The sequence below is a fragment of the Epinephelus lanceolatus genome, chromosome 5, assembly GCF_041903045.1.
Source record: "Epinephelus lanceolatus isolate andai-2023 chromosome 5, ASM4190304v1, whole genome shotgun sequence".
NCBI lineage: Eukaryota > Metazoa > Chordata > Actinopteri > Perciformes > Serranidae > Epinephelus > Epinephelus lanceolatus.
Genome location: NC_135738.1, coordinates 38,840,699 through 38,859,638, shown reverse-complemented (window position 1 = coordinate 38,859,638; position 18,940 = coordinate 38,840,699). Strand labels below are relative to the sequence as shown.

At 44.4% G+C, this 18,940-nt stretch overlaps 1 protein-coding gene and 1 pseudogene across 2 annotated transcripts; one reads left to right on the top strand and one right to left on the bottom strand.

Annotated features, from left to right (window-relative positions):
- Nucleotides 1-1,601: 1,601 nt before the first annotated feature.
- LOC144463522 (uncharacterized) lies at nucleotides 1,602-6,647 on the bottom strand. The gene is made up of 2 exons (XM_078168205.1): nucleotides 6,213-6,647; nucleotides 1,602-1,903 (listed from the first exon to the last, which is right to left on the bottom strand). Exons 1-2 carry the CDS (start codon nucleotides 6,498-6,500, stop codon nucleotides 1,847-1,849), a joined length of 345 nt encoding a protein of 114 aa, XP_078024331.1. The 5' UTR covers nucleotides 6,501-6,647; the 3' UTR covers nucleotides 1,602-1,846.
- A 563-nt stretch (nucleotides 6,648-7,210) lies between these two features.
- LOC117262529 (myosin heavy chain, fast skeletal muscle-like) lies at nucleotides 7,211-18,630 on the top strand (annotated as a pseudogene). The gene is made up of 34 exons (XR_013491644.1): nucleotides 7,211-7,234; nucleotides 7,343-7,435; nucleotides 7,524-7,585; nucleotides 7,660-7,758; nucleotides 7,853-7,956; nucleotides 8,082-8,225; nucleotides 8,260-8,364; nucleotides 8,696-8,845; nucleotides 8,945-9,115; nucleotides 9,206-9,506; nucleotides 9,642-9,712; nucleotides 9,801-9,888; nucleotides 10,010-10,127; nucleotides 10,211-10,334; nucleotides 13,332-13,468; nucleotides 13,552-13,807; nucleotides 13,898-14,140; nucleotides 14,225-14,401; nucleotides 14,482-14,627; nucleotides 14,724-14,814; nucleotides 14,919-15,308; nucleotides 15,425-15,551; nucleotides 15,640-15,758; nucleotides 15,844-16,029; nucleotides 16,142-16,307; nucleotides 16,417-16,541; nucleotides 16,645-16,953; nucleotides 17,040-17,241; nucleotides 17,347-17,474; nucleotides 17,558-17,728; nucleotides 17,813-17,917; nucleotides 18,020-18,115; nucleotides 18,239-18,370; nucleotides 18,595-18,630. The product of XR_013491644.1 is annotated as a myosin heavy chain, fast skeletal muscle-like (transcript).
- The last annotated feature ends 310 nt before the right edge of the window (nucleotides 18,631-18,940 follow it).

Below are 18,940 nucleotides of genomic sequence, written 5' to 3'. Positions count from 1 at the left end.
TTAGCCCAGCAAACTTTTTATGTTGAAATGACATTGTGGAAAAAAAGAAAAAACTTTTATGGTCACTGGAAAAATGACATTTTGAAAAGGTTCAAAAGTAAAAAGTTTTTCACTGACTATCTGAAGATGTTGATTGTACATTCGCATTTCGATCTTATGTCACCAGGATTCACAATATTGAGATTTTTCATCCTCTACAGTGTCCAAATAATACACCTTTTAAACCTAAAAGTGCTCACTGTAACATAAAACAGTACAAGTGGTGCTGGCTTTAGGATGACATCAATAGCAGCATACAAGTTACATACTTAATCATACGAACACATCCATAGTTTCCACTTACAAGACAAAGAAGACCATGTTTGACCTCCTTACTGATTACACCCCCTCATGGAACCTGCGGTCTGCTGACTTGGGTCTCCTCAACGTCCCTCACACCAGAAGGCGAACTTTCGGGGCTAGAGCCTTCAGTGTGGCAGCCCCATCCCTCTGGAACTCTCTCCCCATGGAGATTGCTAGATTGTTATTTTTCTTGTTGTAAAGTGGCCTTGGTTATTTTTGTACTTGTAAGCATCCTTGGGTCTCTTGAAAGGCGCTATATAAGCCTAAGTTATTATCATTATTATTAATATCATGTTACACATGCTTCAACAGATTTATATTTATTAAGCAACAATTTAAATGTAACATGAAAAATGCTTTTTAAATACAATGAGATAGAACAATACATAATTGATGCAGGGTCCCTCTAGTTTATCCCTCTGGTTTGTCCCTCTGGTTGTAGGAAGAAGTTTGATATGATATGATGGAAACTTGTGAATAAAACAAGTATTATAAGGAAATGTAGTCTTGGACATTCAGACCAAATGTCAATCTGTTCTGAACTAGAATTCAACATTGAAATCCTGGTTGGTGCTCACTGGCATGGGTTATTTACAAGTCATCCAACAATGTACTACTCTGTCATAAAGAGGTTTCAATATTGTCACTGTAATCCCAACATGAAAAATTTCCAGAAGCATGAATGAACAGGTGGCTGAATTCAAGACAAATTCTTGCTACGGAGCCAGCACTTTTGAATAAGGGAGTTCAATGAACGCTGGCATCCCAGAACAGTGTACCCTCAGTGCTCACTCTTACCCCTGATCAAAATGCATCTAGAGTGTTAAAAATCTCAGAGACCTTTGACAAAAACTTTCAGAGAATAATCAACCTTCATGCTCTGAAATCAGTGTTCTTCTAAGAGGCCTGATACTGTCATACTGAAAAATGATTTTCTCTTAAGCTTTAGACCATATCAATGCGTCCTCAATTTAAGATATAAATTATATTAACATTTGATGTCTTGTTTTTAAACTTACCAGACTCTTTTTCACCAGGATTGGTGAATAGTGTTGAGAGAGAGGGGGTCAGGTAAGAACAACTTTTAAGTGTCTGAATTTAATTTACAATCATTTGGTAAATATGCAAAATATTATAATAATAATAATAATAATAATAAATTTTATTTGTAACGCACTTCATATTTAATGAAAAATCTCAAAGTGCTACAACAGCAAGAAAAGAAAAAAATAAGTTAAAACAAGAGTTAAAAGCAGTTATCAAAGTAACACGAGCAAAAATTACAGAGTAAAAGATTTATTAAAAAGGTACGTTTTAAGGCCCTTTTTTTTTCAATTGACTGTGGAACCCTCAGGTGTTCTGGGAGGGTGTTCCACAGTCGAGGAGCAGAGGAGCAGAAGGCTGGATCTCCCAGTCTGCGGCTCTGGAAATATTGTTCTTTCAATCAGTGTCCACAGTTCTTCACGCAGACTTTTTTAACAAAACAAAACAATATTAGTATTAGTTAGTTTATTCTCACTAACGGAGTCTGAAAAGGACTTTGAATGAAGTTGAAGACCACCTGCAAGGAAACACAGACATGTTTGAGTTTGGATATATTAATCATTCAGCAGACATTTAAGTTCATGTGCTGTTTAATCACATGGGGCTCTAGTTTTGCAGACCGGGCGAGGCGGGGGCACAGCGCACCTGCACTTCGCCAACTGGGTGTGCCCAGGGAGATTTTGCAAGTTTGGCACACCGTGCGCCTGGCGCAGCTACTCCTCTATCCCACCTCCGTCCCTCCTACTGGCGCAAGTCGGAAAGAGGGAGGAGAGAAGGCGTGGAGTGGGTTTTACACAGCCCATTCACATCACACCAATCAAATGAGCCCCTCTCCTCGCCCTTAAATGCGCCACCCAAAGGCGTAATGAGAGTTTACTCAATTCGCCATGGCAGAAGAAAGCAGCAGCGTCAGACGGCCAAACTTCTCCCAGGAGGAAACTGATGTTTGGGCAAAGGTAGCCTGGGAGGAGGTCACCACAATTGTAAATCAATGTTGCATTTCTCTCGTGCGCGCGCGCTCTCTCTTTCTCTCTCGCTTTCTCACTTGGTTTATTTTCTTTTGTCTTTTCTAAGATGACAGATGCTGAATATATACTCCTTATCTGATGCTGTGGCTGTTTGTGGTTGGCTGAGAGGGATGTGAACTCATTAGTTTGCAGCTGTGTTAATCAAATCAGGTTGGGTTTCCATTACGTGTGCCAAACGTGCCAAACGGTGCCAATCCCCTTTGATCTGACATCAGATGTGATGGGACAGTCGATATAGAGATACATTTAAGTGCTGATTGCAGATAGTTGCATTGAATAGTGGTTTTTTTGGGTATTTCTTGCATCATTAATGTGCCTGATATTCTGGAAACCTGCCTGTGAGGTTTTGGTGACGTGTGCGCACTGTCCGCCGGTCAGCCAAACTTCGGCTTACACCGGCTGCGCTCCCCCTGCGCTGACAGTAGACGTGGTTTCAGTTGGCGAGCTTTAAGCGCACCTTCGGCGAAGCCTTTTGGCACGAAACTGTCACTGCGCCAAGCTGGATCTGTCGACACCTCCCCCTGCTGGGCCGCCACACCCATCTCAGCGCACCTCGGTCTGCCAAACTACCAAACTGAGTGCGCCTCGGGTTGCGCTGCTCGAAACTAGCTCTGCGTGGGGTCCGCCACCCTGCACCACCCTGCGCTGTGCTGGGAAACTAGAGCCCAGAGACTTAAAAGCATTAGTTAATGATGGCAATTCCATTGTAATTATCGACCAGACATCAGCCGCCACCATGAGTACAGACGCAGAGATGGCCATCTATGGCAAGGCTGCCATTTACCTCCGGAAGCCAGAAAAGGAGAGAATTGAGGCTCAGAGCAAACCTTTTGATGCCAAGAGTGCCTGCTACGTGGCCGATGCCAAGGAGCTGTACCTGAAGGCAACAATCCTCAAGAAAGATGGTGGCAAAGTCACTGTCAAAGTCCTGGACACTGAGGAGGTTTGTGTTCCATAGGTGTGACGTGCGATATGAAAAAACTGACTGCCCAAAAGCACTTTTTCTGAATGGGACCAGACAGTCACCTCTAGATCCTGATCTAGTCGATCGATTTAAGTTTGTCTTTATAAATTCTTTTAGTGGAGGTGGAGCGAGTCCATGGAGAATCTTGTACACTAAGGAAGCATCTGCATAATTTATTATATTTTCCCAACTCAGCAATTCATGTTTCTTTAAGATGTTACAATGATGGTGTGTGTTGGGTTTTTTGTCTAAGACTTTTAGAGCTTGCTTGTATGCAATTTCGACAGGCTTTAATGTGGACTTGCATGCCGATGCCCAAGTTGTTATACAGTAGGTAATATGTGGCATGATCATTGCATTTAGATATAATTTTGCAGAGTCAAGAGTTAAGTTATTTCGAATGTATCTAAAATTCGACAGGTTGTATTTTATTCTATTCACAGTTTTTTTTACTTGTTGTTTAAAACATAGCTGTGAATCAATGATAATTCCTAGATATTTAAATTCCTGTACAACTTCAAGCTTTGTTCCATTTACATACACGTCGGGAGTTATGTCAGCATTTGCCTTCTTAGAAAAAAGACATACAAACAGTTTTTGACACATTAAGATGCAGATGAGAAAGATTCAACCAGTTTGACACTTTGGACATAGCAGCTGATAGATCTTGTGCAGCTTGGCATTTAGTTTTTGCATGCACATACACAACAGCATCATCAGCATACATCTGGAACGTTACGTTTGACGGACAGCTATTTGGCAGATCATTAATGTACAGACTGAACAACAATGGTCCCAAAACCGAACCTTGAGGTACACCAAGAGTATTATCAGAAGTTTCAGATGTAGTATTGTGTACTCTAACACAGTGTTTCCTCTGCACAATATATGATTCTATCCATTGCAATGTATTTACCGACAAATTAAAATAAGACAGCTTAGTTAATAAAATTTGATGATTCACAGTATCAAACGCCTTCTTCTAGTCAAGTAAAACAGCTCTTATAACACCACCGCTATCGATTTTAGACTTTAAATTTTCCACAAAGAAACAAATTGCCGTCTCAGTAGAATGGTTTTTTCTGAAGCCAAACTGCATTGGGTTTAAGTTGTATGGACTATTATTCAAATGTTTAATGAACTGCTCTGCCACCAGTTTTTCAGCTACTTTGGAAACTGTAGGGAGAATGCTTATCGGTCTGTAGTTACTGATTGTTGCAAGGTCTCCTGATTTAAAGATTGGAGTAATAACTGCAGATTTCCATGAGTTTGGAAATTTACCTTCAATTATAGATTTGTTAATGATGCTGGTGATTGGAGCAATGAGCGATTGTTTATGAGTTTTGAGAAACATTGTGTCCATATAAAATGCATCCTTGGCTTTTGAGTTCTTCAACCCACAGATAACTCTATTTACATCTAACTGAGACACTTCATTCATATTAAAAACCGGAGTAGCGGTATTCAGAGGCATTGTAAGTTGGATTTGTGGACAGGAGTTAGTGGCCAAATCTTTCACAGAGTCAATATAGTATATGTTTAGGGCTGTTGCAATCTCATTTGAATCATGAGTTAGTTTTCCATTTATTTGCAACTCTCTAATGTTCTTATTTATATTATCATTTCCTGTTAGTCTCTTTATGTTTGTCCAAATCTCCTTAGCATTGCCTCTGGCATTGATTATGACATTAATAAAAAAGTTTGCCTTTGCTGTTCTGATTTCTTTAGTCACTTTATTCCTTAGTGAGGTGAACTTATGTCTATTTTGTGTTGATTTCGTCTTAAGGGCTATCTTAAGTGCATGATCCCGCTGTTTCATCAGTGACCATATTGTACTATTCAGCCAGGGAAGGTGGTTTCTTTTCTTCAGTTTCTGTTTAATGTTTTTAATAAAACCATTCATTGTTTTTTGAATCACTGACATAAAGATGTTACAATTGTCATCCACCCGTTCACATATGAGGTGCTCAGACCAATTTATCTCACTCAGGACAATTTCTACATTTTTTATTTCAGTCTTAAGTATTCTTAATCATTCTGACTTTTCGCAGGAGGGACAGTTGAGAGAGTTACCATGACATTGTTTAGTTAGTTTTCTTGAAAAGAAAATTATATTGTGGTCTGATAGGCTGGTCAGATAATTGCAAGTTTTGTTAATTCTCTAAGATTTATTCATGAAAAGCAGATCTATTCTGGTTTTAGAGTGGTTAGTAATTCTAGTGGGCTGTTGCACAAGCTGTGAGAGGTTATATTGATCTGTGATCTGTTTAAGGTTTATCCTACCCTTTTTATCATCCCAATTAATATTTAGATCTCCAAAAACAATAACTTCCTTGTTAAAGTCACAGGCATTAAACAGAGATTTTAACTGAACATAGAAATCTACCTTTGCAGTTGGATGGCGGTACAGACAGATCAAAACAAAGGACATCTCAGTTGATAATGTAACCTACACCCCAACACATTCTAGCTCAACTTCCTCTGGCCATTCAATCTGTTTGCATTGCAAGGTGTTTTTAATGTACAACAGAACGCCCCCACCCTTTCCTTTAACCCTGTCCTTTCTAAAAACATTGTAGTCTGGCATGTTAACCAGAGCTTCTGGAGGCGTGCGTTTAAGCCAAGTCTCTGTCAGTACCAAGCAGTCAATGTCTGAATTAACCAGTAGATGTTCTAGCTGTTCGTGTTTGTTAACCATGCTTCTGATATTTAAATGTCCACAGAACAGTCCTCTAACTTTGCGCCGTGGGTCCCACACTATTTTGGCCTGATTAAATGTCTGAAAAAATTCGGTGGAACGGTGTTTTTTTAAAAACTGAGTTTCTAGTTTTTACCTCTGTGGAGGACCGGGGTGACAACCGACTATGAGCTGCTGGGCGTTGTTGTGCCGTCAACGCGGCACCGCTGATAGCCGGGGTCGGATGGTCTTGCAGGAGAGCGCCGTTGTTGTCCTGAGACCCGCTACTACATCCCAGGGTGGAGACTGCCTGGAGCACAGCCGATGTCCGTCCAGACGGATGACCGTCATCAGGCAGCGAGCCGACGGTGGTGGTGGTAACCGGTGTGCTGCTAGGCGTTGTGCCGTCAGCGCGGCACCGCTGATGGCCGGGGTCGGGTAGCATCGCTGGGGAGCGATGTCACTGGTTCCCGGGGTCCTGTCGCGACGCGCCGTCTTTGAGGTCTGGAGCGCCGCCGGTATCTCACCCGACATCGGATTACTGCCATCAGGCTTCATGCCGTCGGGACCGACGACAGGGAGACACAGCCGCTGGAACACTGGTGGAGGTAGGTGAAGCCAAGCTAGCAGGGTGCTAGCTTGGCTGGTTGTTAGCGGCCAGGCTAGTTGCCGCTGGATGTTGTTAGCTGGCCTACTAGTCCAGCTATCATGTGTCAAAGGCGCAACAGTCATCCCGATGCTGACAGATCCTGGACCTAGATGTGGGTGGATGTCGCTGGACAGAAGCAGGCACAAGGAGATAATTACATGAAAATCTTCCCTTCCTCTCCGTGTTAGTGGACGCAGCGAGTGCCGCCCCAGTGTGTCATAAATCACCGCATGTCCATACCCGAGATGTTTCACTCCTGGGAGATCTTCCTGGATGTAAAAGTTTGGAAAGTTTTCCATACTTTCTCCAACAGGTACTTTTGGGGTTGGACTGTTTCGTAATTGTGTAAGGGCAGTTAAAATCGTTAAGATTAAACAAAGTCTACGGACTGTGCAAGACGCCGTACTCCCTGCCGTACTCCCTGCTGCTGCCAATATGGTGCTGGAAAGACTGTGAACACCAAGCGTGTCATCCAGTACTTTGCAACAATCTCAGTTGGAGGTGGAGACAAAAAGAGGGACATGTCAAAGGTGTGTTACTGTATAATGATCACAACTCAATTATCTTTCAATACAACATATATTTCCAGGGGGGAAATAAAGTCATTTTCTGATAGCAAGTTTAAACCTGGATTATAGGGGTCACTGGAGGATCAGATTATTGCAGCCAGTCCCCTGCTGGAGGCCTACGGTAACGCCAAAACTGTGAGGAATGACAACTCCTCTCGTTTTGTAAGTATGGAGCGATTTCTACACAAGACAGGTCTTGTTACAGATTGTCACTGTCATGGGACATTAAAAATTCCTTTCTTCCAAACAGGGTAAATTCATCAGAATCCATTTTGGCACAACTGGCAAACTGGCTAGCTGATATTGAGACATGTAAGTAATAACACTCATATGAACGACTGGAATTCAGAATTGACCAGGCTGTGACTTATGAACAATATTTGTAGATCTGCTGGAGAAGTCTAGAGTGACATTCCAGCTTCCTGATGAAAGAGGCTACCACATCTTCTACCAGATGATGACCAACCACAAGCCTGAGCTGATTGGTAAGCAAACTGAGATTCTGCACAACATGTAACCATATTACAACTTTCAAAGAAACATAAATCTATTTACCTTTCACCCCATTCTGATTTCCAGAGTTGGTACTCATCACAACCAACCCCTATGACTTTCCCATGTGTAGCCAGGGTCAGATCACTGTGGCCAGCATTGATGACAAAGTTGAGCTAGAAGCCACTAATGTGAGTGATCCCCACTTCAAAATGTTTAAATATATTTTGTGCATTAAATGCATCATCAAAAGTGCTTCTTCAGATGCAATTACTTAGGTTATTATATTTTGTGTGGACACCTCTTTTGAATTTAGAATGCTATCGATATCCTGAGCTTCGCCGGTGAAGAGAAGTCAAGTATCTACAAGATGACTGGTGCTGTGCTCCACCATGGTAACATGAAGTTCAAGCAGAAGCAACGTGAGGAGCAGGCTGTAATAAAGTTTTTAATCACACTGGTTTATGATGGAAATCACTGAACTTTTTTCAGAGGCTTACTTACTGGGTCTGAACTCAGCTGACATGCTGAAGGCTCTGTGCTATCCAAGAGTAAAGGTCAGAAATGAATTTGTCACCAAGGGACAGACTGTACCTCAGGTAAACATGAATTATCAACATCCAATATCCTACTATTTAAAACAGATTATTTTTGTTGGTTGTAGTGAAATTATGTCATGTAATGTAAAAATAGTTCATTTGAAAGAAGAAATGTAGTGGAAGAGTTCATTGTAATACTACTCTTGATGTGTTTTATACATTGCATGCTAAATGCATGATGCAAATTAAGTCAAGATCCATCTTAGCTGTATTTTCTATTTTGGATCTGTTGTGTGATTTGTCTCATTAGGAGAAGTTTGAATTACCAGTAATCTAACATTTTACAAAGGGTTGATGGACTTCATGAAATGACATCCTTGTTTTTATTCAGGTGAATAACTCAGTGAGTGCCCTGGCCAAGTCTATCTATGAGAGAATGTTCTTGTGGATGGTCATCCGTATCAACCAGACACTGGATACCAAACAAGCCAGACAGTACTTCATTGGTGTCCTGGATATTGCTGGCTTTGAAATCTTTGATGTGAGCTTCATTTCCAAAAATTCAGCAGCCAAAAATTTTCATGACGGAATCATTCTTATTACCTGCAAGAGACTATGTTGATTATTTTTCCCCTCACAGTTCAACACCTTGGAGCAGCTGTGCATCAACTTCACCAATGAGAAACTGCAACAGTTTTTCAATCACCACATGTTTGTCCTGGAGCAAGAGGAGTACAAGAAGGAGGGTATTATCTGGGAGTTCATTGACTTTGGCATGGATTTGGCTGTCTGCATTGAGCTGATTGAAAAGGTAATCACTTGATTTTGTGATTATATGTAGTTGTTCTCGATTTGACTTAAGTGTCACTTAATGACATACTTTTTCCTATGTTTTTTCAAGCCTATGGGCATCTTCTCCATCCTTGAAGAGGAGTGCATGTTCCCCAAGGCCACAGACACATCCTTCAAGAACAAGCTGTATGACCAGCATCTTGGCAAAAACAAAGCATTTGAAAAGCCAAAGCCCGCCAAGGGCAAGGCTGAGGCCCACTTCTCTCTGGTGCACTATGCTGGTACTGTGGACTACAATATCATTGGCTGGCTGGACAAGAACAAGGACCCACTGAATGATTCCGTTGTGCAGCTGTACCAGAAATCCTCAGTGAAACTGCTGCCTGTCCTGTATCCTCCTGTCGTTGAAGGTATGATAGTAACTACAGTAAACTAAAACCCATCTCAAGGTCAAACATACTGTATATTTTTCAATAACAAGCATGTGTTCATGTACATTTGACATCACATTCTAACAAAATATGTGTACTGTAAATTATCAACAGAGACTGGTGGTGGCAAGAAGGGAAGCAAGAAGAAGGGTGGTTCTATGCAAACTGTGTCTTCACAGTTTAGAGTAAGGTTTAACTCTGCAAATGCATTTCATATATCTCAGTTTGTATGAAAACTCACTCGTGATAAGACTGATCATTTTGGATCTACAGGAGAACTTGGGCAAGCTGATGACTAACTTGAGGAGCACCCATCCTCACTTTGTGCGCTGCCTGATTCCCAATGAGTCAAAGACTCCAGGTACATAGAGAACATAATCTCAATAGAGTCATTGAGAACTGGTTTAGTTTTGTTGGTGTCGTTGATGTAACAAGGAGATTATTTCATCAAAAAAGTTCATCAAGAAATTTCTGTTTTTCAGGCTTGATGGAGAACTTCCTGGTCATCCATCAGCTCAGGTGTAATGGTGTGCTGGAGGGTATCAGAATCTGCAGAAAAGGTTTCCCCAGCAGAATCCTCTATGGTGACTTCAAGCAGACGTATCAGTGAATATTTCAACATTGTTTTGATGCAGATTATTAAAAGAAAATGCTCACACTGACTATTAACTCTCTCATAAAAGGTACAAAGTGCTGAATGCCAGTGTGATCCCTGAGGGCCAGTTCATTGACAACAAGAAGGCTTCAGAGAAGCTGCTTGGGTCAATTGATGTTAATCATGATGAATATAAATTCAGCCACACTAAAGTAAGCACTTTTCAATCCTTTTTTTTAAAAAAAGAAGAAGAATAAAGTTGTTCAGTCCAGTGTGTTAGAGGGTATTTTTGTTAACAATATTTTATGTCCCGAGAGCCAACTTCCGTAGCCGAGGATCAGACCACCAAGGCCCCCGCCTTGGTCTGCTGCCCGATCCACACTACACCAAACCCTTCTGTATCCCTCTGCGGGTGGTGGGCCTGCAGGGGGACGAGCCCATGTAGCCAGTTCGGGCTGGGCCCGGCCGGACCCCATGGGCGAAGGCCCAGCCACCAGGCATCCACGGGCCCCAGCCCCAGGCCCTGGTAACCCTCCGGGCCGGGTATCCCCCTGCTCCTTCAGGGAAGGAGCCAGAGCTTGTGGAAGAGGTTGAGTGCTACAGGCTAGATATAGTCGGCCTCACCTCGACACATAGTTCCAGCTCTAGAACCCAAGTCCTTGAGAGGGGTTGGACTCTCTCCTTTGCTGGAGTTGCTCCGGGTGAGAGGCGGAGGGCCAGGGTGGGCTTTCTGATAGCCCCCAGACTCTCTGCCTGTACGCTGGGGTTCACCCCAGTGGACGAAAGGGTTGCGTCCCTGCGCCTTCGGGTCGGGGAATGGGTCCTGACTGTTGTCTGTGCTTATGCACCGAACAACAGTTCAGAGTACCCACCCTTTTTGGAGTCCCTGGGACGGGTGCTAGACAGTGCCCCGACCGGGGACTCCATTGTTCTGCTGGGGGACTTCAATGCTCACGTGGGCAATGACAGCAGGACCTGGAGGGGCGTGACTGGGAGGAACGGCCTGCACGATCTGAACCCGAGTGGTGTGCAGTTATTGGTCTTCTGTGCAGGTCGCAGTTTGGCCATAACTAACACCATATTCGAGCCTAAGGATGTTCATCGGTGCACGTGGAACCAGGAGAGCCTAGATTGCAGCTCAATGATTGACTTTGTAGTCGTATCATTGGACCTGCGACCATATGTTCTAGACACTTGGGTGAAGAGTGGAGCAGAGCTGTCAACTGATCACCACCTGGTGATGAGTTGGATCAGGTGGCAGGGGAGGACGCCGTGCAGACCTGGCAGGCCCAACCGAGCAATGAGGGTCTGCTGAGACACGCCTGGCAGAAGAACCAGTCAAGATGATCTTCAACTCCCACCTCCGGGAGAGCTTCGACCGCGTCCCGAGGGCGGAGGGTCCGAATGGGCCTTGTTCCGCTCTGCCATTGTCAAGGCGGCTGTTGCGAGCTGTGGCCGCAAGGCCACGGGGGCCAGTCGCGGCGGTAACCCCCGAACCCGCTGGTGGACACCAGAGGTGAGGGGAGCCGTCAGGCTGAAGAAGGAGGCCTACAGGGCATGGTTGGTCTGTGGGTCTCCAGAAGCAGATGACAGGTACCGGCGGGCCAAGTGGAGCGCAGTAGCGGCAGTTGCGGAGGCAAAAACTCGGGCGTGGGAGGAGTTTGGTGAGGCCATGGAGAAAGACTATCAATCGGCTCCAAAGAGGTTCTGGCAAACTGTCCAGCGCCTCAGGGGGGAAAGCGGCAACTTGCTCACACTGTTTACAGTAGGGGCGGGGAGCTGCTGACGTCAACTGGGGACATTGTTGGGCGGTGGAAGGAACACGTATTCCAGTGAGGAAGCAGAGCCGGGGGTCTCGGGGGTGGGTCGTCCAATTTCTGGGGCAGAATTCGCTGAGGTAGTGAAGGAACTACGTGGCAGCGGAGCCCTGGGGGTGGACGAGATTCGCCCTGGATATCTCAAGGCTCTGGATATTGTAGGGCTGTCCTGACTGACACGCCTCTGCAACATTGCGTGGACATCGGGGGCAGTGCCTCTGGAGTGGCAGACCGGGGTGCTGGTCCTCATCTTCAAGAAAGGGGACCAGAGGGTGTGTTGCAACTACAGGGGGATCACACTCCTCAGCCTACCCGGTAAGGTCTACGCCAGGGTGCTGGAGAAGAGGGTCCGGTCGATAGTTGAACCTCGGATTGAGGAGGAGCAATGTGGTTTTCATCCCGGACACGGAACCGTAGCTCTTTACCCTTGCCAGGGTGCTGGAGGGGGCATGGGAGTTCGCCCAACCAGTCCACATGTGTTTTGTGGATTTGGAGAAGGCTTACGACCGTGTCCCCAGGGGCATCCTGTGGGGGGTGCTCCGGGAGTATGGGGTTGGTGGCCCTCTGCTAAGGGCCATCCAGTCCCTGTACCGAAGGAGCATGAGTCTGGTTCGCGTGGCTGGCAGTAAGTCGGACCTGTTCCCGGTGAGGGTTGGACTCTGCCAGGGCTGCCCTTTGTCACCGGTTCTGTTCATAACTGTCATGGACAGAATTTCTAGGCGCAGCCGAGTGGTGGAGGGTGTCGGGTTCGGGGACGGGAGGATCTCGTCCCTGCTCTTTGCGGATGACGTGGTCCTCCTAGCTCCATCAAACAGTGACCCTTAGCTCTCGCTGGGACGCTTCGCAGCCGAGTGTGAAGCGGCTGGGATGAGAATCAGCACCTCCAGCAGTGATGCGGGCGCTTAACTGGTCCGTTGTGGTGAAAAGGGAGCTTAGCCTGAAAGCAAAGCTCTCAATTTACCGGTCGATCTATGTTCCAACCCTCAACTATGGTCACGAGCTCTGGGTAGTGACCGAAAGAACAAGATCGTGAGTACAAGCTGTCGAAATGAGTTTCCTCTGCAGGGTGGCTGGGCTCAGCCTTAGAAATAGGATGAGGAGCTCGGACATCCGGGAGGGACTCGGAGTAGAACCGCTGCTCCTCCACATCGAGAGGAGCCAGTTGAGGTGGTTCAGGCATCTGGTAAGGATGCCTCCCAGACACCTCCCTTGGGAGGTGTTTTGGGCATGTCCAACCGGAAGGAAACCTCTGGGCCGCCCCAGGACACGCTGGAGGGATTACATCGCCCGGCTAGCCTGGGATAGCCTCGGGGTTCCCTCAGAAGAGCTGATGAAGGTGGCTGGGGAGAGAACTGTCTGGGCTTCTTTGCTGAGGCTGCTGCCTCAGTCCAGGTTTTCTTCAAGGCTGGTCTGCTGGGTGTCCTTGAGGAGATGAGAGATGAAAAACTGGCAACTCTGGTCACCATGACTCAGGCTTTATGCCGTGGTTACGTCATGAGAAAGGAGTTTGTGAAGATGATGGAGAGGAGGCATGTTGAAAACAGATCATTCTAAATGATGGTGTGAAAAATCCTGAACAACATTGTCCATAACAGCAACTTTTTCTCTGTAGGGAAGCCATCTACACCGTTCAATACAATATCCACTCATTCATGAATGTGAAACACTGGCCATGGATGAAGGTGTACTACAAGATCAAGCCTCTGCTGAAGAGTGCTGAAACTGAGAAGGAGCTGCAAAATATGAAGGAGTACTATGATAAAATGACAAATGACTTGGCTGCTGCCCTGGCAAAGAAGAAGGAACTGGAGGAGAAGATGGTGTCCCTTCTGCAGGAGAAGAATGATCTGCAGCTGCAAGTAGCATCTGTAAGGAGGCTACACATCAACAGAAAGTTGTGCTTTTCCAGGATTTTCACTGTCAATGTGCTAACATGTTTTTTTCATGAAATTAACTAGGAATCAGAGAATCTGTCAGATGCTGAGGAGACATGTGAGGGACTTATCAAGAGTAAGATTCAGCTGGAGGCCAAACTCAAAGAGACAAATGAGAGACTGGAGGATGAAGAGGAAATCAATGCTGAGCTCACTGCCAAGAAGAGAAAACTGGAGGATGAATGCTCTGAGCTCAAGAAGGATATTGATGACCTGGAGCTTACCTTGGCCAAAGTGGAGAAGGAGAAACATGCCACTGAGAACAAGGTTCCTAAATAATATTCTGTCCAGCAAATCAGGTAAGATTATGATGATTACCATTTATTGACAAAATCTTTCTCGCATACTTAGGTGAAGAACCTGACCGAGGAGATGGCCTCTCAGGATGAGAGCATTGCTAAGCTGACCAAGGAAAAGAGGGCCCTGCAGGGGGCTCACCAGCAGACTCTTGATGACCTGCAGGCTGAGGAAGACAAAGTCAACACTCTGACCAAGGCCAAGACCAAGCTTGAGCAGCAAGTGGATGATGTAAGTGCACAAAGTTGCTCAGAGTGGAAAGACAAGATTCTTCTTGAATGTGATGATTAAAAACTCATTATATTTCTCAGCTTGAGGGTTCTCTGGAGCAAGAGAAGAAGCTGCGTATGGACCTTGAGAGAGCCAAGAGGAAGCTTGAGGGTGATCTGAAATTGGCCCAGGAATCCATCATGGATCTTGAGAATGACAAGCAGCAGTCTGATGAGAAAATCAAAAAGTATATGTATTCTTTTACTTAGTCCAACAATGATTCTTGTACAAAAATTATATTCAAATACATGAACTCTGTCTATTCTATCTACTATTTTCACAGGAAGGACTTTGAAATCAGTCAACTCCTGAGCAAGATTGAAGATGAGCAGTCAATGGGTGCTCAGCTCCAGAAGAAGATTAAGGAGCTTCAGGTGACATATTGTGCTACAAAAAACATCACTGCATAGTTTACATTTCCTATGTTGTGTAGTAAAAGCGACAGTTTACTGAAAGACATTACACCTACATTCAACAGGCCCGTATTAAGGAACTGGAGGAGGAGATTGAGGCTGAGCGTGCTGCTCGTGCCAAGGTTGAGAAGCAGAGAGCTGACCTCTCCAGGGAACTTGAGGAGATCAGCGAGAGGCTGGAAGAGGCCAGTGGTGCTACTGCTGCTCAGATTGAGATGAACAAGAAGCGTGAAGCTGAGTTCCAGGAGCTCCGTCGTGACCTTGAGGAGTCCACTCTGCAGCATGAAGCCCCTGCTTCTGCTCTTCACAAGAAGCAGGCTGACAACGTTGCTGAGCTGGGAGAGCAGATCGACAACCTCCAGCGTGTTAAGCAGAAGCTTGAGAAGGAAAAGAGTGAATACAAGATGGAGATTGATGACCTCTCCAGCAACATGGAGAATGTTGCAAAAACAAAAGTGTGCAATGCATTGCATGCTATTTTAATACCCAAATTAGTACAGTAAATAAGGTAATCAATATTATAGCCAAAGTAAAATCTGATCACTGATCTCATCTCTCTTTTCCTCATCAGGGAAATCTTGAAAAAATGTGCCGCACTCTTGAGGACCAACTAAGTGAACTGAAGACCAAGTATGATGAAAACGTCCGTCAAATCAATGACACAAGTGCACAGAAAGCACGTCTCCTGACAGAAAATGGTATCTACAAGTTATCAGTGAATGATCTTTTGTGTGTCATTGAGAAACATAACACAAACTAATGGTATCATGGCATCTCTTACACAAGGTGAGTTCAGCCGTCAAATCGAGGAGAAAGAAGCACTTGTCTCCCAGCTGACCAGAGGCAAACAGGCCTTCACACAGCAGATTGAGGAGCTGAAGAGACAGATTGAGGAGGAGGTTAAGGTAGGAAACTGTTCAGGAAGTGTGTATTGGTATATATGTTTGAGATTAAGGAATTTTGTATATTAAATAATATTTTTTACACCAGGCCAAGAATGCTCTCGCCCATGGCCTGCAATCAGCGGAGCAGATTGAGGCAGTGAACTCAAAGTGTGCCTCTCTTGAGAAGACCAAACAGAGGCTCCAGAGTGAGGTGGAGGACCTCATGATTGATGTGGAGAGGGCCAGTGGGCTGGCTGCCAACCTGGACAAGAAGCAGAGGAACTTTGACAAGGTAGCATTGTTTACTTTATATGGCTCAGCCATACAAACAATGAAAAAAGATACTTTCATTTGTCTTTATATTGCTGTGTAACAATCTGAACTGCATTAATTGTGTTATTCAGGTGTTGGCTGAGTGGAAACAGAAGTACGAGGAGGGTCAGGCAGAGCTTGAGGGTGCACAGAACAAGGCTCGTTCTCTCAGCACTGAGCTGTTCAAGATGAAGAACTCCTATGAGGAAGCTCTGGATCAGCTGGAGACCATGAAGCGTGAAAACAAGAACCTGCAATGTGAGTTCTACATTATCTAACAGTTACACTGTACTCAACATGTTTTGGAATAAAGTCTTTATATTCTACATTTTAAGGCTTGACAATTTACACTTGTATCTATCTGCAGAGGAGATCTCAGATCTGACTGAACAGATTGGTGAGACTGGCAAGAGCATTCATGAGCTGGAGAAGTCCAAGAAGCAGGTGGAGACAGAGAAGACTGAAATCCAGACAGCTCTTGAAGAGGCTGAGGTACTTTTTTTTACGAGATCTGAAAAACATTCTAAATCAGCGACAAATATATTATTAAAGGTTTGAAGGCAGAGATGGACGTTTAGTTCTTTGATATTATCAGGGAACTCTGGAACACGAGGAGTCTAAGATCCTGCGTGTCCAGCTGGAGCTCAACCAGATTAAGGGTGAGGTGGACAGGAAGCTGGCAGAGAAAGATGAGGAGATGGAGCAGATCAAGAGGAACAGCCAGAGGGTGATTGACTCCATGCAGAGCACTCTGGATTCTGAGGTCAGGAGCAGGAATGATGCCCTGAGAGTCAAGAAGAAGATGGAAGGAGACCTGAATGAGATGGAGATTCAGCTCAGCCACGCCAATCGCCAGGCTGCTGAGTCCCAGAAGCAACTGAGAAATGTTCAGGCGCAGCTGAAGGTACTGTAAGACACAGAGCTGTTGCACAGACTGTGGTCAGTGACGGAAACATGTATGTGAATATTTTCCTGATATTTTTCCACTAGGATGCGCAACTGCACCTTGATGATGCTGTCAGAGCCCAGGAGGACTTCAAGGAACAAGCTGCTATGGTGGATCGTAGGAACGGTCTCATGTTGGCTGAAATTGAGGAACTCAGAGCTGCTCTGGAACAGACAGAGAGAAGTCGCAAAGTTGCTGAACAGGAGCTGGTGGACGCCAGTGAGTGTGTTGGACTTTTGCACTCTCAGATGAACAAACCCAGTCATTTATTCAATAATTTAAAAAGCTAGTGAGATTTAAAATAACCTGAAAATCAGGCATGTGATGACTCAAGTGCCTACATTTTTTTTTAGAACACAAGCCTTGTGAACACCAAGAAGAAGCTTGAGGCTGACCTGGTCCAGGTCCAGGGAGAAGTGGATGACACTGTTCAGGAAGCAAGGAATGCAGAGGAGAAGGCCAAGAAGGCCATCACTGATGTAGGTTTAAACTTCATTTGTTCATAAGCCAATGTATTTTTTTCACAACATTTCTAATTATTGTTTTATGTTGTATTCTCTAGGCTGCTATGATGGCTGAGGAGCTGAAGAAGGAGCAGGATACCAGTGCTCACCTGGAGAGGATGAAGAAGAACCTGGAGGTCACTGTTAAGGACCTGCAGCACTGCCTGGATGAGGCTGAGAACCTGGCCATGAAGGGTGGAAAGAAGCAGCTCCAGAAACTTGAGTCAAGGGTAAGAAAGTCAGGATAGCACTTTTCACAGCTGAAACATGAGTTTTGAAGAGAAGATGGATACTCATTATCTTGTTTTCTGAAGGTACGTGAGCTGGAGGCAGAGGTGGAGGCTGAGCAGAGACGTGAAGCAGATGCTGTTAAGGGTGTCCGCAAATATGAGAGGAGAGTAAAGGAGCTCACCTATCAGGTACAGTCACTTTGATATTTAATATAGAAATCAATTTAACACAGCCGACTCTCTAAAATCAAGTCAACATATACAGTTACTTTCTATTTTTGCCTTTAACAGACTGAAGAGGACAAGAAAAACATCTCCAGGCTGCAAGATCTGGTTGATAAGTTGCAGCTCAAGGTGAAGGCCTACAAGAGGCAGGCTGAGGAGGCGGTAAGGACAAAATATACATTTTCAACACTCAAAAACTTGATACTGTGGCAGGTTTATTTTACACAAAGTAGACTGCTGGTCTTTGTGGACATTAAAACAATGTCAATCTCTATGGTTTTTCAGAAGGAGCAGGCCAACGTCCATCTGTCCAAGTGCAGGAAAATCCAGCATAAGCTGGAAGAGGCTGAGGAGCGTGCTGATATTGCGGAGTCCCAGGTCAACAAGTTGAGAGCGAAGAGTCGTGACTCTGGCAAGGTAAATACATACAAATTTCAGCTAAATGAAAATTAAATTTAGGTCATGCAATACTCTCATCATGACTGAAAATACTTACAATATTTGCCTTAAGCTTCATAAAATAAACAACAGACACAAATCCTTTACAGAGTATAATAAGTGTGTGTGTGTGTGTGTGTGTGTGTATGAACTGTGTGTATTAATTTTCCTCTTCTTCCCCTTTCTCTTCTTCTCCTTTACAGGGAAAAGAGGCAGCTGAGTAAAGCATTTCAGCTAATTGGGCTATTTCTAATCATATAATATGATGTGAAATATTCCATAATAAAATAATTTTTGATCTTAAACTGCATTTTCTGTGTTGTTTTGATCTAAATATGTCTTCACAGATGGAGCAGATGTAAGCAGATGCTGGCTACAAAAAATATGCTGCATAGATTTTTTTATTTACATTTAACCTAGCAAACTTTTTATGTTGAAATGACATTTAGGAAAAAAAGAAAAAAACTTTTCTGGTCACTGGTAAAAAGACATTTAGAAAAGGTTCAAAAGTGAAAAGTTTTTCACTGACTATTTGAACATGTTGATTGA

What these genes read in the sequence shown, in the direction of transcription:
- LOC144463522 (XM_078168205.1), bottom strand. Translation starts at nt 6,500, where the DNA reads ATGCTACCCGACCCCGGCCATCAGCGGTGCCGCGCTGACGGCACAACG. An exon ending in CACCCCGGTCCTCCACAGAG is followed by an intron (nt 1,904 to 6,212) that starts GTAAAAACTAGA and finishes GTTTCCTTGCAG; the next exon opens with GTGGTCTTCAACTTCATTCA.